Here is a 26,298-nt window from a genome sequence, read left to right as displayed (position 1 = left end):
CTTTGGTTAAAATTTGGGCTTTATGTGGACGGAAACCCAACTAGTATCTGTTGCTAGTGAAATCTGGGCTGGGAAAACAAGAACTACTAGAGCTGCTGTGTGAATATTTACAACTGCAGCCATGACATAGATCAGGAACATTCATGCTCCAAAGAAAAACATGTCTGTAGTTAACTGGCATGGGCTTGGTGGGACCTGCCAAGTTCTTTAAAAGCATCAAATGTTCAGCTACATATAAACATTACCATTGCTATCAGCAGTGATAGTTTTGAGGTTTATGTTCTGATATTCTTGTGCAAAAAGGAGAATTTCACCATGTTACTGGTATCCAGAGCGGACATGCATACAATACTGCTGGTATTGACCCAAGCACTGTTTAAACTGGACGTCTGCCACTACTGAAAAACACTGTATGTACTGTAGGGGATATTATGTCTACATGTTCTGATAGATACAAGTACTCAGGTAATTTCCACTATTTTTAACCAGTATGCACTGCAGTAAATGCATTTCCTTCCTATATTATCATATTGTTTCTAGCAGGGCTTGACACTGCCAATTCCCTGCTGAACACTGATATTTCTTACAGCTGTGGGTCAGTAAATATTGATTTCTTAGCGGCCTTCTGAAAAAACCTGATGTGACAGAGTGAGCACGCCGAATGCTAACAACACATGTCTGGCAGCAGTGTGGCTGCAAACAAACAAGCCAACCTGCTGTCATATGTCTAATGAAGAACAGCAACAGTAGAGCAACAAGCGACATTAATAAACATTAAAGGAGCAGGCAATGTTTCAGCATTATGCAGCAATGATATTTGCATATTTTGAACCTGATGACCAATGGCTTAGTATGTAATGTAACATACCGTGTAAAATATGTATAAACCCTCTTGTGGGAAGACATGCAAGCAGAAATCAGTATGTGTGGCTCAGACTCAACTAATCTGTGGAGCTCATGTGCATTGTGACAACACAGAAATCATTCCCTCTGTGAGTTATGACTTATGCACAATAATGTGTCATACGAATGTGATTTATGAGCCACTTTTCAGTGAATCTGATAAGGTTTTAAATAAAAACGATGATCTCAGCCAGTATTGCACACATGCACTATGTTTATGGGGTGTTACAATCACAAATTTCTGCCTTTATTCATGATTCAAGGGGAGGCGGCTCTCTGACGGGACAGATGGTGGATGGGTGTAGAAGGTCTGACTCACCCCAAAACAACAGTGATCAGAAGTCATAAGTAATTACCATAATCTGAACAGCAGCACTGTCATCATCACTCAGTTTGTGTTTGCGTGTCTAAATCATGATTAAGACTTTTAGACTGAATGAGGACACATAAATGGATATTTAACTGGAAGCAATACATAATGCATCAATTGAGAAACAGTTGGAGTTGTCCAGATGATAACGGTGACAAACAAACTCAGATGATGTTCAATTTTAGTGACACCCTTTTTCTGTACGTGCCACCTGACAGTCAGTGTTAATTTAGGGGGTTTGTGCGACTTTGTTTTTTTATTCTTTGTTGATGAAGGCTGGGTTTCTGTGCGAGGCTTTTTTCCCTCTATGTCTGGCTGTCACAGCTCACCCAAAGTACTCAGCTATTTGTGTTTGGGTTGAGCCGTTGAAGAGAGATGCAGTGAAAAGACGAGAGGTGATCCGTAGGTGTATGCATGTACAAGAGCAGGAGACGAAAGATGCTGCGTATTACTTTGCTCCGCTGCTGAAACAATAGTGAAACTGTAGAAAACTGAAAATCAAGCAAGGTCTCTGAAAATGCATCGCATCACTGATGCAACACAAAACCACTAATGGAGTCTACTCAGGGTCACTCAGCGCTAAGCGAAGCCTATTGAAAACCACCAAATCAGATGCTCTCATCTCATGCCGCAAGTGTCGGCCTTGAAAACATTAAGCCCCGGGAAGAGAGGGAGGGTCCCTCTTGTCTATCAGAAGGAAAGAGGAGCTGAAATATGCAGACGCATCTATGGTCAACAAATGAGACGGACGTGCAAAGAAACTGAGAATATGCAGGTTTTGTTATGTATACCGGCCAGCTCACACATCATTAGCCCCCTCACCCTGTCTCGTCTTGGTGTCAGACGTTTCTTGAGAGCAAGTAACAGGCGCCATCCTCCTCTTGGAGTCTGCTGCTTGCTTGGCTGCAGCCTGCAGTGCACCCAGGGACCTGGCACTCAGACCTGCATGTGAATGACAGTGTGTGCAGATGTATTCAAGTGTGTAGGCCTGGATGTGGACACATATTCAGTAATTGTGTCAGTTTGAGGATGTGTCTGAGTGTGCTTTGTGTGTGCTTTGTGTGTGTGTGTGTGTGTCTGCTTTAGCTCCTGTCATGTCAGTGAGGAGGTGGCACTGTACTGTACAATAAGAGCAGTCAGCCTGCAGGCAGGACTGGCCATCTGGACACATGGTAAAGAGCCTAGCCCAGACATCAGTGGTTTTTCAGTCCCTCTCAGTGTTATTAGATCTATTTCTCTTTTTGCTGTCTGTCCATGTATTAATCAACAATGATACACTGTATTTTAACTATCTCATTTTTCCTCTTCGTTTTGTTTGTCTGTTGCTCTCCCATCTGTCTGTATATTACTTTCCCTCCCCATCTCTCTCTGTTAACGGCCTCCTCTCGTCTCTCTTCTCTCCCCCTGCAGTTTGCTGTTTTGTGGTCCACAAGAGGTGCCATGAATTAGTCACATTCTGCTGCCCAGGGGCAGATAAGGGGCCCGACACAGATGTAAGTAACCAAAGCCCAGCTGTTGCCACTCACGTGTTTGTCGGTGAGGAGGCGCCTTTTTCCTGTCATTATACTGAAGTGCATACGCAGTGTCACCAATATACAGCCGTGCCAATCGGGCCTGCCTCTCTTCTGAACACTCTCACCCTCTTCGACAGCTGTACTGTAGAGCTGCCATGCATCCATGTTGTATTATGAAGCACTGCAGCAGGGGGAGGAATACTGGAACTCACTCTTCCTCTGACGAGCATCACTTTCCATGTTTTTGTTTGAGCGACATGTAGATGGTTGGAATGATAAAATCAGGCCTTTTTATTGTGATGTTGATGACTGAAATATTAATCACAACAAACAGACTCGCATAAAAAAGAAAACTATATAGTTAAATTGATAATACAAGCATCTTTATTTTGATAGATCTCAAAAGAAGGGCTGTAATCTTTTACTGTGTTAGTATCTGCTCAGAGAAAGCCGTTTAAATGTTAAAGTTAGTCGACTCATGATTGAATCATAGCAGCAGCAGGTGGCTAATTCAATTCATCCAATGTTAATGCTCCAGTCGTGTCACTGTGATTTAAATATTCCACTTAGTGAGTCACACTCCCAAACCCCACAAGGAGAGCTAAACTTTAGATTATTCTCCCCCTGTGATAATGCATTCAAAGTCAATATCCTTTCCTTTCAAACGTAACATTTTTTGAAAAACAGGTTGTGACATCATAACATACTGACAGTGACCTCCCGGGGGGGGCTTATGGAGTTCATAGTATAACGTTAAATAATAATAATTCTAATTCTCCCGGCAGGACTGAGTTCATAGAAAAGCCGATTGGCAGATTACTGTACTATTAGCAATGACCTGCTCCGGCCTGGAGACAGATGGGAAATGTAGGACTGCTGGCCAAAGCCAGCACACCTACATCTGTCTTGGCCAGACAAAAAGATACACACAGTACTAACAGCTGGTTGCTCGCACCTGTCTGAATTAATGAGAACACTTAAAAGAAAAACAAGACTCTAAACAGAATTTTAATAGCAGCCCAGGTTTACTGAGCACACGCTGATTTAAATTAGTTTAGCTTCTTGATATTATTTAATGAACTGACATTTATAAGTGAAGCTCTACAGTTCATGCAGTGATATATTATGTACTTTAGTTTCTGCTGGGTAATTTAATCTACTTAAAAAAGGGGGGCTTTGGTATAATGTAGTTTTCTGTTGCAAACATTAAATGCATTAAAAAGTCTGTCACTGGATCGCCAAAATCATTTGAGATGACACCCATCTATGACAATTTCAATAAGGTCTCCCATTTGCCTCTTCATGGGCTGCAAGTACCGGCTATGTGCCATCAGCCGCTGCTTACCTGCTTGCTAAGTGTGAAACTCCATTTACATGCCTGCTTGCCTGCCGGGCATTACATAGCCTCTCAGCGTTACAGTGGCACGGCCTAGCCTCTGTAACTGGAGATATGTCAGTGTGTCATTCAAGATCATCAACCCAGACTCTTTAAATAGAGCACGCCATGGATGACACAGAAGCTGTAACAGCAGAAAATAGTCTGAGCTATTAGATTCACTATTCAAGCAGGCACAGGGGTGCAGAGCAGTGAGGGGACATCAGGTTCATCATTAGCAAGAGAGTTGATTTTTAATGACCTTTGACACCTGTGGGTTGCAGTGACATCACAACTACATCTTTGTTAATGAATCGAAGCTCCTCATTCATTCCTGTTAAATACATTAAAGGGACACTTCACCCATAAATCAGAAATACCTATTTTTGCTTTTACTTGCAGAGCTCAAAGCGCATGGACGAGAAGCTTGTGTTTGTAACAGCCCGAGATGTAAACATTAACTTAGAGTTAACATTAGCTAGTTAGCAGTAGTGAGCTAGCAGTAGATGCTCGTTTCCTTCTGCGCAGTGATACTGTTGCTGGGTGTAGTTTGGCAAATAGAAAATGGTTCCTAAATGACAAAAAAAAACAAAAAAAAAAAAAAAACATTTGAAAAACTCTACAGCAATGTCTCGTTCCAGAAATCATGACCCGGTTACTCAAGATAATCCACAGACCTTGTTGTGAGCAAGGTTTCTTTCTACTGAACTACACCCACCAACCGTATCACTGCGCAGAAGGAGGTGTGCATCTACTCATGGACGAGAGGCTTGTCCTCGTGGCAGTATGCGATGTTAACATTAATGTGTCCTCCTCGTCTGAACTGTAACGTTAGCTAGCTCAGTGATGCTAAGTGAGCTAGCAGCAGATGCAACTCACACCAAAACAGACTTTACAGATAAATAATAATACAGGTGAGAGGTAGAATGTGTGTTCTTGGTTTTGGGGTGAACTGTCCCTTTAAATATCTTTCTCACGTTTTTGTATCAAGTGCCAAATATTTCTTTTAAATCTGCTGCTTGATGTGATCATGCAGATCTTATTTAGCCTTTTGCTTTAGAGCTAGTTGACATTGCCACACTTCCATAAGGATAATGTGTTGTTGTAGACATTGTGCACTCATCAAATGTAGTAACAGTACCTCACAGAAGAGGAATTAATATGTAGAAATCCCGTCTGACTAGAGCAGACTTCACTTACAGCTCCAGTGTTAAATTATTCTCAGCCTTTTTTTCATGCTGGCACTGTGTGTGGTTTCACGGCATTATAATAATTCATGTGACCACATGGTCACCACAAAGCAAATTCCTTTAAAAATACATGAGCATGTTATCTCTCCTATATTAGAATATTTGATGCCTCCTTTTGATATACATTTTTTGTGCACTTAGCAGATCTGTTGCCAGGGGCAACCACACATATTACATGGCTTGCTGCCTCCCGGGCGTGCAATCCAGGAAGGCACTAACTCCCATGGCCAGCAAATATCCTGAAGATCTGCAGTATCTAGGCTACCTGCATTTTATGACTCATGTCTGTGTTTTATAACTCCTCGACCGGAAGAAACAAAGTGTGCACAGAGATGCCAACAAGAGCCCCCAGATCTTTTCAGTAGCAAGCTCGTCATGAGCGGCTAGCCTTGGTTTGACGGGACAGGATTACCATGAATAAATTGTTCCTCGCAGCCACAGCCTCAGGGTGTTGTTTCAAGGGCAGGGTAGGCTGCAGATACGCACATATACTCACGTGAGAGTTGCTCTGTATAGTCGGTGTAGTAGTTTGCCGCAGAGCACATTCAGTGGTGCAGTTTGAGATTCAGTTTGAGTGTGCCATCTTTGAGGAGAGAACTCACACTTGATTCGTCTCCCAGTTTCACAGGCACTGGAGCGGTTGTGTGTCTGGTCACAGGCTTGCTGCTCAAACCACTAGATGACTGCATCTCGTGACAACTTTTACATTATTGTTGAAATTACCATTTAAACTGGTGCAAAAAGGTAGAAGTTACTGTGTGCAGAACTGTTTTGATACAACTTGTTGCCTGCTGTATTTTTTTTAATTTATTAGGAGCATGTGTGAACACCATGCCAAATTTATTTTGGTAGCGTGCTGTATGCCTCCAGGCACCATAACGCTGTATTTTTAAAGGCAAACTGAATGCAGTGTGGTTGACTATAAAATTAAATAGCAGAAAGTGTTTGAATGTTTGTTATTAAAAGTCTAGAGAAAAAAATATAGCTCTTTTAGTGTTTTTTTTTTTGTTTTTTTTTGTCGTACACCAATCTGTGAAAACAACATTGCATGTGAAACTCTGTTAGTTTAAGGATGTAACCTCTGTAATCAAAATTTGGCCCTAGGGTGATCATTCGTAGGAATCGGTAATCGTATCCCTTGTAAGCACATTCCATGCTTGTGTCAATTTGTCTGATTAAAGCAATTACTTTAACAAATTGTTTTTGTTTGACTGCCGGGTGTAACGTTACGGGCAGGTCGAGCAAGTTCAGTGCTTTACAGGACAAGACTATCAATAATGCAAAGGCTTCCCGTTTCACTACAGGGGCTCAGCAGAAGAAACTAAGAGGTTTGATGTGCTTGCTTTTGCATGGGTGTGTGGCTGCTGCATCATTGATGTCCACTTAACCGGTGCAGCACATATGACCCGAGGCAATCTGCAAGTCTTTGTGCACTGATTTCCCCTCTGAACACTGACACACACACACACACACACACACATACACACACACACACACACACACACACACAAACACACGTATTTTCAGACAATCACCCCCCGCCCCTCGGGGCCGTTCAGTGCACAGATATCTGTGACAGAGTAACAGAGTTAAGCAGTAGCCCAGTGCCCTTTCTGTCGTCTCTACTTGGACACAGACAGAACTGACCTGAGGGTTGCATGGCAGCCTGGCTCAAACACACACCCAGAAGATACCCGTCTTCTTTCAAATATCAACCAGTAAAACGGTATAAAAACACAGTCTCTAAGTCACCCAGTAAAAAGGAGGTATAGGGTGTAAACAAGCCTTCAGATAATCTGAGAGAAATCTAATGTGTAATATTAATGAGTAATGCCGCAGGCAGCTGTGATCTAATATTTAAAGGGCAAATCACACAGGAGGAGATGGTTTTGGCAGACTCCAGCAGGTCTGGGAAATATAGGTGTTCTGGTGACGAGGCCTGGGACGCACACCGTCTCATTACAAGGACTCATGGTGGGAATTGAAAACAAGATTAAACTGGAGTGGAGCTAAATTACATCATCTGTGCCACAGGCATCTTGGGTTGTCACAGGCAATGGAGCCTTTCATCTGTTTTATTTTTTTTTTCAGTCCATTTCCTTCTGGCAAGGGTGTGTGCCATTTCTTTGAAACAGGCCTGTTCTGACCAAGACGTTGTCTATAAACACCTTGTCATGGTTGCACCATTCAGCCAGCCACTGGTGCAAAGAGGTCATCTGAAAGAAATCTTTTCAGACGTTTTTTCCTTTGTTTCTCTGTTTTTATATATATATATATATATATGCAGATAACTGTTATTTTTATATGACAGAGATTCAAAGTTTTTTTGATTATCTACCTATCTTACCAAGGTTGGGTACTGAACTCAGTACATTTAGAGGTACCGACCGAATTGCATTGGTACTACCGACTCACCCATTCACGTTGAATCCATCTGTGCCAAATTTCGGTACCTGAAAGGGTATCTGGATGAAAACACTGGGTTTAGACTTGTGGTGTAAGTGCCACGAAGTGCCCCGAAGCCTGGAAGCACCGAGACGACTGAGCTCCGCGGAGCCCCTGGGTTCAATTTCAGACATGTGCTCACTCCATTGGCCGCTTAGTCAGCTGCTTGGTCCTTTTTTTCCAATTAATTTTTTGAACAGGGCTCAGTGGGAAGTTCAGTGTGACAGTGACATTCACCTAAAACAGTAAACAAGCTAATTTCGCTAATGACAGATTGGGAATTTTTTACCGACACCAGAAAGTAGGGCTTGCAAAATCTGGGGATGGAAACATCCCCAGAAGTACACTGCACAGTGACAGGTGAAAAAACAAACCAACAAAAAATGACTGCTCAACTTGAAACAATCTCAAAGACCTACTAAGGGGATTCTGACTGATGACTCCAATCTACGACTTTCAGGGTCACCCCTAGTGTCTGATCTATTTTCTGTCATTAATATTTTTAGTATTAGCCTGGCATCACAAGCGCACACACACACACACACACACACACACACACACACACCCTCATACAAGCTGACAGACAGAGAAAGATTAGCTATGTGTGATTAGAAAAGAGCAGAGGAGCAGAATTACATTAAAGTCTACCACGTCACCCCTGCAGCTTTTTCAGACATGACATTTTTGTTATTACAGAGAATATAAAGTACCAACAAAAGGTACCATTGGCTACTGGTACCATATTCCTGGTACCTGAACCGGTACCAGCATTGGTTCAAATGTGAGCAGTACCCAACCCTATCTCTTACAGAATAAAAGTATTCAGCGTTAGCCTCTCTGAATGTAAATCTAGCTGCTCATGCCTGCGTGACGTAATGGCCCTTGCATCAGTGTTGCCATAGGTCAGCCTGCCACCCCTTACTGATTTGAATCCCTGCACATGCCTTTAGCACATGCCCCCATGGAAGCCTCAGCACAAGCACTGCTTCCAAGGAGACACAGTCACAAAGAAACTTGATGCTACATAAATCTGCTTAGTGCAGTAATTTTATTTTGGTGTCTGAGTGGTGACATGTCGTGCGGAGCCCTGTCAGGGTGTACTGTTTCAGCAAAATGAGATTCATTGTAGACTCAAACATGCCTGCAAACACACAAGACATGCCCATAAAAATCACACTGTGAGAAGTGGCAGATAGGATTATCTCTATGCCCAGTAGCTAGAGCTGCAGCCTGCAGAACGAACACATGAGAGGAGACACATGACAGCTCCTCACGTACTTCTACAGGGAATAAACGAATGTACTCCACTCATATAGAGTGTCAAATGAAGTTTGGCCTCTTTCACCAAGTTGAATTCATTGACGTGGATGAGTGTGTGCAGCTCATCATCTGATATCTGCATAAGCACCAGTTGCTCGAGAGTGTGATAGATGAGAAATTGAAGAAGGTGAAAATCCTTGAGGTTAAAAAATGTGAGCCATTACTCTCATTACAGGCTCATGACAGACTGGAGACCAAACAAGTGCAGAAGAGTTTAGGATAGAGAAAAAGTGGGAGTAGAGGGAAATAGAGAGGGGATATCATTTCCAGATAATAAAGCAGTTACTGTAGGACAACATGAGGCACTGCATTAATGTCAAGTCCTATCCAGGATTTGCTGCTCTCTGTAGTCCTCCCGCTGATTACTGCAGATGCACTGAAACTACATCTGTTGGATGATGACTTTGTTTTGGCTTTGGGTTTCTTGTTTTATTAAATAAAATGACTTTAGGGTTTGATAAATGCTCAGTGCTTTTAGCCAAAAAGACATGATAGATTATGTCTGCAACAATATGGAGGTCACTAATATATGGAACTTTTCTTCTATCCTGAGAGGAAAGCTCTGTTGTAACTATATTGTAATGAAGTTGCTGAGGTTTATTCCAAGCTTTACTGTCTGGGGCTGAAAAATAAAGCCAATACAAAAAGTGCCAAAAACTGCATTTCCTCTAATGGGCACTTGAGGCTGGCTCCAAGAACGAGTCAATCCCCATAGACCCCCCATGTTAAAATGCCCAGCTTTCCAGCAGAAATAAACATGTTTAAAACCTGGAAAAAGACAGGTTTTGGTCTCTATAATTATACTATTTACTATAATTTCAACATTCATGACAACTGTACAGGGTGTTTGTGAATTTTTATAGAGCTCAGCATTTTCCATTTCATTAGCGCTTAAAATTCCACACATTTAAGGGCTGGGCTGCTTTAGTGACAGGTTGTGTGAATGGAGTCACTGCTATCTATAGCCCGTTTCCACCAAGCAGAATGATACAGTACTGTTCAGTTTGGTGCGCTTTTTTTCCATTTCCACTGTGAAAAGTTGTGGATGGTACCAATGGAACCGTTCTGTACCGTCCCCATTGTTGGTCCCCCCTCTGTTGGGGTACCTAGCACACAGATCTGGTACTAAAAGGTGGAGCTGTGAACACTGCAGTTTGTTCATATAATAATATATTCCCTTAAAATGCTGACCATGCATCCTTGCCGCTGGATGTTTGTTGTTTGACTCTATATCTGATAAGACAGGCCCTTATAAACTTTCTTAGATCCTGAAGGAATTAAGTCTCCTGAGGGGACAGAGAAAAATATACAGTAAACAAACGTGTGGGCTTACAGAGGCATTCTCAGAACCTACTTCATGCCCCTACTTGTTGATATGTGTAGATAATATCACATAACTCACAAATAGATTGCTGTTAAAACGCTAAGCTTTTGACAGTAAAAGCAGTCAGTCCACAGACAGATAAGAATAGATGTTATATTAAGTTCCCAGGCTCCATGACAGACAAACATAAAAAAATAAGAACATGAGCTGTTATTAATCCGTCTGGGAAGTGTTTATAGAGTTGGGCTGAGGATCTTAACAGGTTTTTTGAACTGTCTCTCCCTAGAGATTCATGCACCATAAACACTGCATAAAAAGTCGGGTTAGTGCTCTTTTGACACGGCATGATGTGCTTGTTTGATGCCTGTTTTAACCCTAATACCCTTTGTGTTTAATTTCAAACAAAAGGGTTTTAACTTTGCACATAAGTCTTGGCAGAGGACATGTGGGAATTAAAGTAAAGTCAGTTCTGGTTGCTTATTTTAGAGAGCAGGTTGAATGTGTGCCTGTTGCTAAAAAGTAGTCTCTGTTCAGTAGCTTCCCTATAGCAGGGAAACAAGTGATTGAGTCCTAATTACATCACCTGCAAAACAGTACATTCACCGTCATGTGAATATAAGGACCCTGCTGCTAAGACACAATTCACATCAGCAGCTTAATTCAGTTTGGTTTAGTTGATGAGATTCACCTTTAAATACCTTGATCTGAATGATGATCACACTATTATTTGCATTGCTTGGCCTTGTAAACGCTTGGTAAACACTCAAATGATATGAGCTATTAACATCTCGCCTCTTTAATTCTCATCAGTGCCACAGTAAATGGCTCGAAGGTTACTCAGCCGTGAGAGGGATGTGAGGGGAGCATCACTGCTGCACTTTTTTGACAAAAGGAATGTTGTTCTCTATCACTTAAAATGAATGAAAACAAAAAGGAACACAGCTTTCTAATGCTGTCTGTACACAGATTAATTAAACACAGCAAGACCAATAATTAATTAGTTATGGGAAGATTAGTTTGATTACAGAGTAAACCAATTCATTTTCTGACAGTTAAAATTTCCGAACAATGAAAACTCCAATTTTGGACCAATGTGAATTGATCAAACAAAAATCCAAAACCCGTTAGAAGAAATTATAATTGAGGCTTCAAAGAAACTGAACATTTCATCTTCAGTTATAAAACAAAATCATCCCGTATGGTGACAGTGGCAGACACAATGATACACAATTTCTGGTCCACTGACAGCCCTACTGGAGAAATGGGTAAGTGGGTAATAAGTATGTAAATGATCAATTAAGACACTTAAAAAGTCCGACTACAGTGAGTGATGACAAGCAACAGATTTTACAAAAGAAGTAGATGACATCACTCATTGGTTTGTTGACTACTGTTTTGAAGAGTTTGGCATTTTGGATGTTTTTGGAGCCAGAAGTGACCAGAAGTGAGAGGGTGGAGCTGTTGAGGAGCAAGGGGTTGATCTGACTGAGAACTTGAGGACACTATGCAACCCAGACTTGCCAGTAACAAGGTAGCTATGCCTTAAAGCATACCCTGCTTTATTGTTTAGTTTCCTCTAAATGGGACTATCATTTACAAAAAACATCATGCCGTATTGAAGAAGACTTTAAACTTGCGACTGAGACCATAAAGTCATGATGAAATGTTTACAGAGGTAGGAGTAGCATCATTTTCCCACAGACTTCTATACACTCGGACTCCATTTTGCAGCCAGTGGAGTCACCCCCTCCTGGCCATTAGAAAGAATGCAGGTTTAAATCACTTCCACATTTGCTTCACTTTGCAGACTTGGAGATATTAACCAATTCGTTTCAACAAATCCAACCTAGTTTCTTCCATATTTACCAGTGTATATGATAGTTGATGGGATACCTCTTTGGAACAATAATTCCTCCAATAAGACTTTGACATACAGTTGTAGCTGGGATGTGGCAAAGTTTGCTGTCAACCCAGAGGATTTTTTAAATATTATCTTATACATTTTTGATAAAAGGATAAAAATGTACGCTCTGGGTTTAAAAAAAAAACATGCGAGAGGGAGCAGCTGAGGACACAAACTTAACTTTTTTCGCTCAAAACATCTTTTTAAAATGTTAAACTGACATTTGTACTTTAGTTTGTCATGTCTAAAAAAGTACCATCTGTTGTGGCATCTGTTGCTTGACATCACTCACTGTAAACAGACTTTTTAAGTGTCTTAATTGATCATTTGCATACTTATTACCCACATGTTTCTCCAGTAGGGCTGTCAGTGGACCAAAAATTGTGTATTATTGTGTCTGCCACTGTCACGAGACGAGATGATTTTGTTTTATAACTGAAGATGAAATGTTCAGTTTCTTTGAAGCCCCAATTATAATTTCTTCTAATGGGTTTTGGATTTTTGTTAGATCAATTCACAATGGTCCAAAATTTGAGGTTTTTGGTGGGGGGTTAACTGATAAAACATGAATTGGTTCACTCTGTGATGACACTTCGAAGTTAGGGGAAAAACAGAGTGCTTTTAAGAAAATAAGAGATCATGTGTCATCACTTTTCTTCAGAAATATGTCTTTGTTTCCAGTGATTATCCATGCTGACTTATAGTTGATGGTGAGTCCCCTGGGCTGCCTGCTGATGGTATTTATACGCTCTGAGATCCTAATGAACACTAACAGATCTTGAGTCTCTCTTGCTAATGGCCTGTGACGCGCCTGTCTGAAATGTGGTTTGATCAAGTCTTTGCTGGGGGGAGACGCTGCAGAAGGATGTAAGTGCTTCCTCTCTACTCTGTGTGTTGGAGGATAGAAGATGGGTGGGTGCGCTGGGAGCTGGTGAATCACCTCCCATTGAAACATTTCCCATTGGAGAAGAGTTAAATTGGTGTTTTTGCAGCGTAAAATCATCTCAACAATTTGTTTGTGAAAAATTCCCGTGTTGTCGTCTGCTTGACCTTTCAACATTGGAACGTACTTATAAAAGATATTTGAAAGACTGTTTCAGTGAAAGCATACTCTTATTTCCTGCACACCACACCTGCACTGTTTTCCACACATGCATACAGGCACACACACAGAAAGAGACAGCACTGATTAAAAGCAACTTTAAGACTTGTTAAAGCTGCACTTCCTTTATTTATCTCTAATTACCTGGCTGGTGAATTAAAGAGTCTCTTATTGCCCATCTTTCCCTTCACCTAACATGTACTTACTGTTTAGGCTGGACAGAAACACCTAGGAAAACAGAAGAGACTCTTAGAGAGGTGAGAATTGGTTGAAGGAATATATAAGTCTGTTATTTGAACTTGTACAATGGTACAAGCTTGTAATTCTTTGTGGAAGGCTTAGGTTTGAGGTTTGTGCCTCCCCACCCTGCATCCTCTTTCACACACACACACACACACACACACACACACACACACACACACACGCATAGCTTCTGATTTACACAGTAAGAGGCAGGCAAACAGATGCTGTGGCTTGCTCTTTGCTGCCAATAGACCAAGTTTATTATCACCAGTGCCTGAAATAACAAAATTGACACTGTTGGAAATGAACAATCTTTGACTTTATTAGAAACTGGATAACTGCTGAACTGATCACCTAACTCAAAGTAATCAATAAATCAATCTGGAACTGAACATCAAACTAATAATAAAAAAAGTCTAGGTGAGAGTGAATTTTATTTTGTGAGCTACTAGTTTCCCTCAAAGTCAACCTGAGATTCTCAGGTACACAGTAGCATTACCTTGACTTCATGTATGAGCCTCCATACAAAACTAATTAGAGATGGGCAGCATATCGGGCACTTGTATTTGAAACATGTATTTTAATAAATGAGGGCTTTTAATTTGAAACAGATACAGAACGTGGCCCCTTTCAGCCAACTAATGGTGTAAATTCATTACTCAGCTTGTCAGTCAATCAGTCATAGTCACTCAGTCAACGCCCTTTATATTTATAGGACAGGCCCGGCTGTTGCAGTCCAGCCATTCATGTAAATATCTTAGAATGAAGAACAATACACTGATACACACCCACCCACCAGAAGGGTCCTGCTTTCTCTGGAGCTTCACCAGATGCCCAGGAAGTGCGCCAGGCTTTGAAGCCAATTTTTGTTGTGGCAAAATAGTGTCCGTTGATGCCATGTAGCCCAAAAATAACTTTTCCCCATTGTCTTATAAGGCGAAAAGGACATGTAAAGCAGTTAATACATTTTTTAGAGTGGCATAACCCCCCACAAACAGACTAATTTCACCATTGGGATTTAATGTACCATATTACAATAACATGTTTAAATACAGCCGATGGGTTCCGAGAGTGTAGTATATTGCAGCAGCAAGGTCTACTGTGGGGATAATATGCAGCCAAAGATATGCACTGAAGCTTAAGACTTATCAAAAACCTAGACCTTTGGTTTATGTACTGTACATACATGAATACTGTAAAGTTCTGAAGATACGGCCTGAATAGAAATGCACTTATACTGTGACCTTCGCACTGCCTAAAACTCTTGTGTTCAATAAATGGGTGGACTGTGTGAAGTTATCATCATCTGGGTCTGTGCCTGAGAGCCCTTTTGAGAGCCTCTCTGGTGGCTTTGTTGCATGATCATTTGCCAGTTTCAGACCTCTCAGAATCAGTGTGAAATGGCAGCTCTAGAAAGATTTCCTCTGACATTCAAGAGATATCAGCCAAACGAGAGCCAGAAGTACAGTTTCTCAGCTAAAATGCATTGCAACCACACCTTGCACCACAGTGGATCTGATTACAGTTGTGTACAAGTTTGATTACTGCACACAGGGCAATTCGCAGCATACTGAACACACAACGCTCTGTTTGACAGTTGTATTGTAATTTGAACAACCAGGCGCAGCACAGTGAAACATTGTTCTCGCACTGATTTGTTCTTAACTGGAAGGACTCTTTCATTGCCATTGTTATTGCTCTGTAATTCTACCTGTATTGTACAACCGAAAGCAACCACTTCCCATCAACTGGGGGTTTTCTTAATGTTTGTCAAATAATCACTAACCTGCCCTAAGTATTCTAGGTAGGCAGGTAGAAGGAACTGGACATGGCATACAGTACAAGTAAAGTACGACACTTGATTAAGAAATCTCCACATCACAGATTAATGATTGTGTACGCAAAGCACCAAGGGTGCACTGGGCTTTTCAAGGCTAAACAGTCACATCCCTGTTTGTTCATTATGATGGGAACTCCAGAATTCCTCGCATGCACACACACACACACACACACATACAAACACATCCCTGTATTTCTCTCTTTGTGAGGACATTCATTAAGTTAATGCTTTTTCTAGCCCCTTACCCTAACTGTAACCATCACAACTAATTGCCTAACCCCAACTCTTACCTTTACCCTAACCTAAACCTAATTCTAACCCTAACCCTGAAAACCAAGTCTGAACCCTCAGACAGGCCTTTGAAGAAGTGAGGACCAGCCAAAATGTCCTCACTTTCCAAAAATGTCCTCACTATGTTGGAAAAAATGTGTATTGGTCCCCACTATGTCACAAGTACAGATGCACACACACACACACACACACACACATTCCATTTTTCCCTTCGAGGTTTGTTTACAGTCAGTATTTGGTAGCCAGTCATGCGCCAACCATAAGTATTACTAATGATCAGCGCATGGGAGAGTTGGAACTGCTCTTGACCCCAAATTGACCCGGAGTCACAGATCCTGCAGGACCAGAGTTTGTCCTCACCAGTGCCTGCTAGTATACTGCAAAACCTATTCATCTCCATGCCACTTCGATAACCACTCAGTAGTTATGAAACTTTTAGCCTATGAATTACCAATTGTATTTACATTTTTACTGCTCCTTTCCAAAATACATTATACAGTCTTATATTAATTTCTTTGGCTGTCTGCCATTTCAGATAACTTCAGTATCCTGTAAAAATAAACCTTCAGAGACTTCACAGTGTTATCTCACCTTTGTTTTATTTATTCATTGTTTGATTGTCACTGTGTTCTAATCAGCATGAGTGGAGTCACACCATCACTGTGTTTAGGCCAAAAATATCTTGAGTGGTGGCAGTGTGGTAAAGTCATGTATTTCTAATGATCCGCCAAACAAGCAGATGTGCTATAATTGTCCTGCATGTCAGTGCACACACAAAACACTTGAAATAGAAGCCAGAGAGGGTCTGAAGTCTAAACTTGACCTCACGTGTAATAGCGAGGCTTGAAGCTGAAACAGCAGTAGGACTGAAGCTCAACCCCAGAAATAGAATGATACAAGTTAGAGATAGGTCAGCCTGCCTCTCTCCTTCTCCTTCTGTATCTCAAGAGACTTAGATAGAGTTCTCTCTGCTTGTGTTTGTCATTCATTGCAGGTGAATAACTACAGTTTTACCTGCAAGGAAAATAAGCTTTTAACTGAGCAATTAAGAAGCAAACAACAGTTTATCGGAAACTGGAAAGTGATGACCTTGCAGTGCTTTCACCAGGTTGGCAGTACACTTAAGCAGTGCTGAAGCTGGATAGTTGTTGGTATTTATTGAGCCAGCTTTGCACTGAAAATGTTTGAGGTAATTTAGTGTCTTACTTTATTAAAAACCAAAGAGAGAAGGCCAGTTGTCAACCTAACATTGCCGTCACATCTCTGTGATGATTGCTTCATTTGTGATCTGACTGATTGCTGAATACATTGTTTGTATTATAAGATAATGTACTGAATCAAACCTAATTGTCTGGATGGTATTCAGGATTTCCCTTCATTCATTACTTGTTGACAGCAGGATGTGAAGGCACACTGACACACTAACTGCCCAGCGTCATTATGCTCAATGTAGATTACTAATTCACTCGGAGCACTTCATGTCATTACACCTTTAAAAAGCTAATGAGAGATAAATTGTCAGACCTCAAAGCATCTGCAGCAAAAATGTATTTGGATGGCAATCCCTAAAGTGCAACTAACCAGTGGACTCTATAGCACTGACCATAAGCCACACAGTCATTCTACCTCAGCCAGACCTGAGCCTGACTTCTGTTTATGAAAAGAGGTGTGTGTTGCCCCATTGTATTTTCTCCACTTTTTAAAATTTGATTGATTTGGTAATAGATCCCTGGTTATCCGTGGAGCAGCACTTGATCTGGTTCTTTATTAAGTATAAATATGAGAAGCCTTCTTTCTCCCTGTTCTCATGAAGCTTTGTGCACAAAAACGTCTTTTCACACCAGGGTAAATTCAGTGTGTTTTCTGAATTCCTGAGCTTCCTAAAGTTTTGCAGTGCTGAAGAACAAAGAGAAAGAAGCTGAAGTATCTTTTCCTCCAGTCCACAAATAAATCGACAAGTACACACACACAAAGGTGCTGGCACGGAGTTGATTGCATGGACACAAGCAAACTTTTATTGAGTTTTCTGCAATCCAAAGCACAGAGCAAAGACCACAGAAGGCATAGTTGAACAGCCAAGCCACTGCCCCTGTCAGCTGGCTCATTACAGTGAAAGAAGACTCTGCCAAGACTTTGGCTATTAAATAACTTTTTGGGAGCACATCTTGTGAAGTACTTTTAATTATTAAGCACCTGACAGATGGCCTGCGTCTGATAAGCCAATTTATTCTGGCTTTTGCCGTTTGCAACATGACCGAATGAACTGGCAGGTCCTCTATTTTCATCCCCCCCCCCCCCCCTCCAGTTCTTTTTTTTTTTTTTTTTTTTACCTGTTACCGTGCTGGAGAGAAGGTCGGCGTAGTAGGTAGTAAGCGCAGTCATCTCCTAGTGGATATGACAGCCGTGACAGACCCCCTTGTCCTCTCCTGACCTTGTGGATGTCACTCACAGTATGCGTGCGTGGCTATGCTAATGAATCAGCGTCTGGAAAGGAACACATCTCTGCAGCCCTATGTGTGTGGGTGCTGTATTGCTGTATTACCTGGGAGCTCAATTCTCTCCAGCTGTGTAAGCAGGGAGAGTTTGTTCAAAGGACTCTAAGGTAGGGCTGGGCGATATGGCCTAAAAAAAAATCTCCGATTTTTTCACAAAAAATCCGATTCACGATTTAAATCGAGTTTTTCCCCTCCTAGTTAAAAAAAAAATAAAAATTGCGGCCTGGTAGCACATACCTGGGGTCCAAAACTTTCAGCATGTGAATAAACCCCAGCTTTTCCACGGTAGCCTATATATGGGCACCAATATACATGGCAACTGCATCTGTGATCGCTTTCCACCGGACCCCTTTCATATCATACGGCAGCGTTTCCCCTACCATCATATTGGATCACAACAGAAGTCATTTAAGGTTACCTTTCCTATAGAAGAGGTCTATACCTTGTCTTTTTATTAAACAAACTAAATAGCCTTATGTTACATGCTGAGCCTGATGTGTGTGGCTTGTGTGTGTGTGTGTGTGTGTGTGTGTGTGTGTGTGTGTGTGTGTGTGTGGAGCTGTGTATGTGTGTAGTTGATGTAGGAGGTATGAGACGTTAGTGCGCCGGGTGTGGTGTGTGACGTCAGACGGATGCGCCCCAGGAAGAAAGTGAGGCATGTGCTATGTTGTTTACATCGAGCAGCCACAGTGAAGAAGCCTACGCAGTTCTGCATGCTGTTTTTGAGTTATTTCCCTCTATGTAAAAGTCAGACACTGATGAGAGAGGCTGTGCATCATCCCTGCAGTGCTGAAAATAAAGTGCCGTTCTTTAACGCAGACGAAGTCCCGTTGTTTATGTGTTGTTGCCACAACGAGCTAACACAAGCTAAAGGAGCTAATGGTCTTCGGAGGTCCCTTTACTATGGTTCGGGGGTCTGCCAGCTTGGCGTTGGTAACACTTATTTATCTTATTTACACAACGGCATGTCATTTATGTCCCTACACGGTGCGCGTCTAAAATCCTCCTCTGCTCTCTGTGTCGCGCACGGCGGAGTTTGGCCCTGATGCGCACACACACACACACACACACACACACAGACACAGGTGTGCACACAAAAGCGCTGAAGAACTCGTTCCCTTTCTTGAGAACGAGTTCTTTGGCGCTCGCTGCCATGTTGTTTGTGTATCAAGCGCGCGGGGGGAGGGTGAGCCAACTCTGAACTACGGGAGCTCAGCGTGGAGCGGCGGTGGCAGATTTTAAATAGAAACTCGATTTTCATTAAAACACATCGGCCTAAACTACAAATTCAAATTAATCGATAAAATCGATTTATCGCCCAGCCCTACTCTAAGGTCTCAGAGCTGTAAACTGTGTTCAGTCTGTCTCATGCTGTGCTTTTCTCTAAATGGTCCATTTATCTAAACCATGCCAATGAAATGGCAATAATACTGTAAGTCCTCATGTCTTGTACTTTGTAAGAGCCTGAGATTATTATTAAGCTGTTCTTGTGTGACAAGCTTTCACTTTAACAACTAAACATTTATAAAAATGCCTTTGCCGGTGACTGACAACATCTTGTCACATTGTCAGCATTATGAGTTTTAAACACAATAGTTAGAAATTGTAAATCATACTTAAAGGATTGTCCTCACTGTATGATCACATCTGTATGTGTTAGTAAATGTGTGTCTGTATTGGCTCAAAAAATGGGTCTAATTTGCAGCAAGGGTTAATGAAGGCCTATTTGCCACAGCAGGAGTTCAAGGTACTATATACGACTTTCATAGTCTGGGCCGGCATTGCCTGTATTTGGCTCTCACCTCTGATATTGCAAGCAAATTTGGAGGTGGCTGGACTGAATGATGGTGGCCAGCAGTGCTGGCCATGCAGTCGATGCTAACAACTAATAACGCTAACAACAGGAACACGGCTGACAGAACTAATAGTGTTAACCTGGGGGGCAACGGGAGGGTGGGTGTTACTTCCATAACACCCATTGCCATCCAGCCCCTGTGGGTTGGGATGGTGTAATCAGCGGTAACTCGCGTATGAGTGCAGTGCATAGTGGTGGCGATTAGCTAGCCGGTGAGTCATGAAGGGAGTGACTCACATGCACTAACATGCATGCATGGCTGGCCCAGCTACCAAAATTAAGAACAGAGAACACACAAAGAGGTAGTGTGACTTCATTCCCTGCTCAGGATGCCATTACTCCATTATATCTTTACATAGCAAATAGTCATTTGCTGTTTTATTAATGCTTAACGTTTCACATATAGAACCTTCTAGGATGCAGTTATTAAGTGGGGTCACACACTGGGTGAATTCATCCGCACCTAGGTTATATTTTCTCACATGTGAGTAATGGCACATGTACTGAAGCTCAAACACAAGATTCCTCTGATTTTTTGGGTCATTTAGTACAACAACTTTCTTTTGAGTTTTTGAATAATTTGTAATTAAAAGGCAAATTCTTTCTTGTTGAGTGGTAAACTGAAGAGAGACCCCTCAGACGTGATTCAGCTGCAAGAAGCTTCTTGAAATTCAAGGTTCAAATACCTGCTAACAGTTAACTGATAGACGTTATTGAAGGGATGCAATGTAAATATTGATTAACTTAAAAAATAAAATGAATAAATGTTAGATGAGATTTTGTGCCTGTCCCATTCTGTTGTCAAAATAATTTGGCAATAAAATGTTTGAGATATTTTGTTTCATTCCTGATATTAAACTTATACAGCAGTGTTATTTGTGCTGACTTGACTTTGTTTTTTACATGTACACTTGGAAATTGACTCGAATGACATAGACTTAATTTGAAACTGATTGTACATTTAGACTGGAAACAAATGGTTCAGAAATGGTTTAATTGAACTGCTAGTTGTCTGAATTTGTACTCTAGAAAAGTTGCTTTGGGCACACCTCTGTTGCTATGTGTGGCTTAATGAACTCGGTGATTGGCAGCATGTAAAGATTAAGTAGCTGTGGACCCAGAGTAGATCCCAGGGGTACACCCCATGGTATGCCATGGTTTTATGTTGATTGTCACTACAACTCATAGAGTGGTTGCATGTTAAATGAACAAAGGACTTTACTCATCCAGAAAGCTTCTAGAGGTATTGGATCAAACAATTTAAATAAATGTCAGGAAAAAAATCAGCACAGTGGGGTTAATAGCTCCCAAAAATTCTATGACACAACATTTTTCAGCAGCCTTTGTCAGGCATACTTGGAAAGTTTAACAAACAAGCTCCTGAACTAGTGAAAGGTTGCACAACTGAACATTACATGTTGTCAGACTTAAGAATTGCAGGAACAAGCGCATCCAAGCTTCATTGTACTACTTGAACAGCACTATGATAGACGGCATTCATTTGTACAAAGCCAGTCAAAAAGGCAACTTGGGCCCTGACAGCGGTTAAAAATGTCAGCTATTATGTGTAACTCTGCTAGCAGACAGATGTGTTAACAGATACAACACGGCAAGGAAAACCCCCTGTGAGCTGTGGTGGCAACCTGCCCTCCCTCTCAGCACTCAGCAGCTTAGCGAAAGGCCAAGAGGAATCAGGGTGATGATTTATACGCTAAAAATAGTAACCTTGCCTAGCCCAATACCTCTTGTCTGGATAAATGATATCTCCATTTTGTTCACTTCAAATCCCCTCCTCACCTTGGTAACCACAGTTTTTACTCCTATAGCTGCAGTCCAAGACAAGGACATTCACTAGAAAGTAGCCAGCAGCAAAGTGTGTGTTTGCGCCTGTGTGTTCGGGGAAATAAAGAGGTGGCTGGCTGCTGCTGATCGAGTCATTCCAGCTCTACATTGCATGCCATGATACTAAAAACATTTTGATAAACACAGTTGTATGTGGGTCCAGCCATGACTGTGTTGTGTGAGTGGCACAGTTTTTCTAATACAACAGGTTTTGATGGGGGAGGGAAATTTGATTAATGTGATGCAAAATATAATTAAAAGTTGACGGGCTACAGTTTAATAACACAGACAGAATTAGGTGACACAGAAACACAGAGTGCCATGCTTGGGTCAGGGTGTCATTATTACCATCTGAAGGGGTTTGGGCAGTGACACTTTGAAAATGAGTAGCTGTGCATAGTGGGGAAATATTTAACACAGGAACATGATACTGTTACTAAAAATCAACAGGACTGCCAAATTACCAAAATGACTTATTTTGAAAAAGCTTTGGAGTAATTGTTTTAATGGCAGGTCATCAACCTGTAGCTGCAGCTATTGATTTAGGAGATTATCAAACACGCACACATACCGCACTTGTCAAACATTTCCTCACCCTTTCTAAATACAGATTTGGACACCAGGTTTGCTTGCAAACATATGTCTGGGTGTATAGCAGTACATATACACACATATACAGGTTAACCACAAAAGGAGGTTGACTCAAAAACTGGTATAGGGAGGAGTCTCCATTTTAAATGTCACCTCCCAGTGAGGGATGATGGGTAAAAGAGGGCTGAGAGTATTAGGCGAGGGTTTGAATTCAGAGGGGAATTTAGTGACAGTCAGTGCTTGTCTCATGCTGGATATTAAGGAAATTGTTCCCCTCAAGCACCACTGTAACAACCTTTTTCTCAGTCCTGTAGGGAACAGATGGGTCAAAGAGATAAGTGAATGAAGGAAACGACAGACATGAAGTGACGATCAGTGTCTCATTTCACTCTCTCTCTCTCTTCCTCTCTCTCTGGCTGCAAATGTCAGACTAGGTTGATCTCTTTTGACTCTGTGGGATGCAGGTGGACTGTATTAGCTACCCAGCCTCTTTGATGATTGCTTTCACTCACTGTGCATGCACTTAAGTATTTCTCCTGCCTGGCGAAAGCCAGTTCCTTGACCATGTGTATGCATAACAGGGTTTCTAATAATTGGCTTTTCAAATGTATAGTAAGCCAGTGCACAAAGACTTGAGACACTGTTGCTGAGACCAGAATGATTCCATGCAGAGTCCAACTAAAGCTGACATCATGTAACCCCTCAGAGTCTAAATAAGTTGGTTTCCACCACTGAACAGCTGATCACTTGTAAAATTCAAACATGCATCAGAAGGAGGTGAGGCATTGTATTACTGTTACACTTAAAATGAGTAACCAATGCTTCCACAATAAGGGCAGGGATTGATAGGAAATCTTATTCCCCATCAGCTGGATGCATATGCAGTTATACAGTAATCCTGCTGCAGCATTAATGTTGGTACCTCGCTTAGTGTACCGTCAGCCACCATGTACAATCTGTTTTTTCAGTGTACCCTGCCCTGTCCCCGAGTTTCACTTTGATACACATTTTCATTGCTTATCTGCCAGGCCTTGATATTTACTCTACATTCTGAGATTAGATAGAGTTCTTGATTGGGTTATTGTAATTTCATGATGGGTTGGGAGAGGGATCAAATAGAGGGAGAAGCAGAGAAGAGTTGACCGCTTGGACTTTACCATCAGTCGCTCCATGTTCATAGCCTTAGTTGCTCTGATTGAAGGGTTATTTCAGAGAAAAGTACAGGTTCTTTTGCACTATTGCATCTGCTACTTCAAAACATCCTCCAGCCGGAATCCACAATGTCCCACACATCTAGAGTACAAGCTGGTTATACAACATGGGAACACACACCAGTTGAAAACAGAATATTTTAACATATTCAATCATTTTGTGGGAGTTTGCAGAATGTTGTTTGTTAGTTTTCAAGTCGCTGCAGTTGCCAAAATGCATTATGCAAATTCAGAAATCTTTTTCATTTTGTGTGGATGTTTCATGTTGCTCTGTCCTCAGTGTGTTATATGAACCAGTGTGTAGTAGCTTCACAGCCCATATGGTGTTGCCATTTCCCGCTAATTATACCTGTTAACTATGTCAACTCACCATACTGTTGTCATAGAAATCACTTCAAAATAACTGAATTGATGTATTTGTGTAGTACAAGAACGACCGGCTTTAAAATTCATTGTAGTGAGAATCTGCACATTCATTTTGTTCTTGTAATGTTTCTAACACTGTCCAGTCTGCTGCTCTAACTGCCTGTTTATTACATGCATAACTGCATACTATAAACCAAGCACCCTCCCACTTTAGCCTGCAGGAGTCTAATCAGGTTAACATTAGTTGACTAGATGCAAGACACACAGGGCGATAATGTAGTCCAGCTTGTGTAGCATGTGTGTTGTTTTTTTTTTTTTGTCAAGTTGTGAAGTCACAGTTTCGTTGTCACTGTTCAAACTATAATCCTGTTGAGGCATTTTGATTTAAATTCATGTATATTCTATTCTGTTTTCATTATTTATGTCAATGCACTTGCATGTCTGCAGGATGAAGGGTGACCCTAGTCCTTAACATCATCCACCTCTGCCCGCCCTTCCTGCCTTCTGCTGGGAAGCCCCTGCTCAGCTTCACTCTGCCAAGCTGTTCATTAACAGGGGCTGGTTGGTGTCCTGTTTGCTAATTAAACTGGATTGGAGAGCCTGGCTAATTAGCCAACATCAGTGCCTGACCCCCTGTGGTTCTGTTTTCATCACTATCTCCTGGTTGCCTCCAGTCTTTTGATCAGTCTGCTGCCCTGTGTCTGTTTTTGATCTGTGGCTTCACATTCAAATCAACCTGAGATTAGTACAGGGCAAATGCTAAAATAAATTAAGGGAGTAGTTGAGGAAAATCTGCTCAGAGGTTACTGAAAAATAATACACAACTCTGATTAAAAAAATGCTCAGTTTGGAGTGAATTTTCCCTATGAGTATTTTTCATTGATTGCTTGGGCGATTCTGTCGTTTGTGTTGGTTGTATCTTTGTGGAAGTTGAACTCCAAATAATTGGTATCTGCCACTGTGCCTGCTACAAGAAGGAGACTGGTGTTGAGATTGTACTTTCCAGGGAAAATTTTGACGATTATAAAAAGTGGGTAAGCTTTGTTTAAGTGACCGTCCTTATGTATTTCTTAGAAAGTAGTGTAGTAGTAATGGAAGAATGTGTTCTGCTGCCCCAAATTGAAATAAAATTTATGCTGCTGTTTCCTCCATAGTATGCTAATCAAGGCTATAGTCATCATTGATCATTATTACCATCAATATTTGATATAAAATAGGGGTGCTTAATTATTCTCATAGACCAGTGGTGAATCTTACTATAGGCGACCTAGGTGATTGCCATGGGCATAACCCACAGGCATGGGTGGATAATAAGACAATGCACCCCTGGGCAAAGATATGAATTGGGCCCCACCACCTCTCCTACATAGGAGCAAGACACACAGACTTTGTATTGGTTTTGCACCACTGTGTAGTCCTGATGCGTCTGGTTTTGTGTCTCTTTATGGCCATTTTGTGTCGCATTGTGGTTATTTTGTGTCTTCTTGTAGTCGTATGAGTCTCCTTGTGGCCATTTTGTGTCTTGTTGTGGTTATTTTGCCTGCTTTGTAGTTGTTGTTGTTTTTTTGTCCATTTGCAGTCCCTTTGCATCTCTTTTATCCCTTTTCCACCAACAGTGAACCGGTTCCGTTCCAGTTCCCACACCTAATTTTGACCAAAAAGAGAACCCAAATAGTTGGTTCTCTGCTGGAACCTAAGGGCGTTTTCACACCAAGGTCCAGACTAAGGTTCATGTTTTTGTTACATTGTATACATTTGGTTCCTTGGTTTTGCATTCACATTGCAATTCTGTGAGCGGACTAAAGAACTTTACATGACATAGTTACGTTCATCTACATGGGTTGCGTCACCTTATCCACCTTATTTTTCACGGAAACACGGAGGCAAAACAGAACGCAGCCAGCTTCCGTTTTTTTGTGCGACACTTCCGGTCCAGCACTCTTGACCACTGTGTAAATGGGAATCGCCTTGTTGTTTACCTTGCTGAGTTTAGCTATATATATGTATATATCACATTTTTCACGTCACTATATCACCGTTTAGACTAATCTGATGTTT

General features: G+C 41.4%; 1 protein-coding gene across 2 annotated transcripts in view; it reads left to right on the top strand.

Annotated features, from left to right (window-relative positions):
• Positions 1-26,298, top strand: part of LOC126390694 (protein kinase C alpha type) — a 211,018-nt gene that overhangs the window by 74,400 nt on the left and 110,320 nt on the right. For both annotated transcript variants that reach the window (XR_007569985.1, XM_050045110.1), the window contains exon 3: positions 2,684-2,766. Coding sequence is in view for 1 of the 2 variants with exons in the window: in XM_050045110.1 (XP_049901067.1) it covers positions 2,684-2,766 (83 nt within the window). In the remaining variant the exon portion in view is untranslated. The remainder of the gene's footprint in view (positions 1-2,683; positions 2,767-26,298) is intronic.

This window comes from Epinephelus moara, chromosome 5 (genome assembly GCF_006386435.1).
Source record: "Epinephelus moara isolate mb chromosome 5, YSFRI_EMoa_1.0, whole genome shotgun sequence".
Classification (NCBI taxonomy): Eukaryota; Metazoa; Chordata; class Actinopteri; order Perciformes; family Serranidae; genus Epinephelus; species Epinephelus moara.
This window is presented reverse-complemented; position numbering and strand designations above follow the sequence as displayed.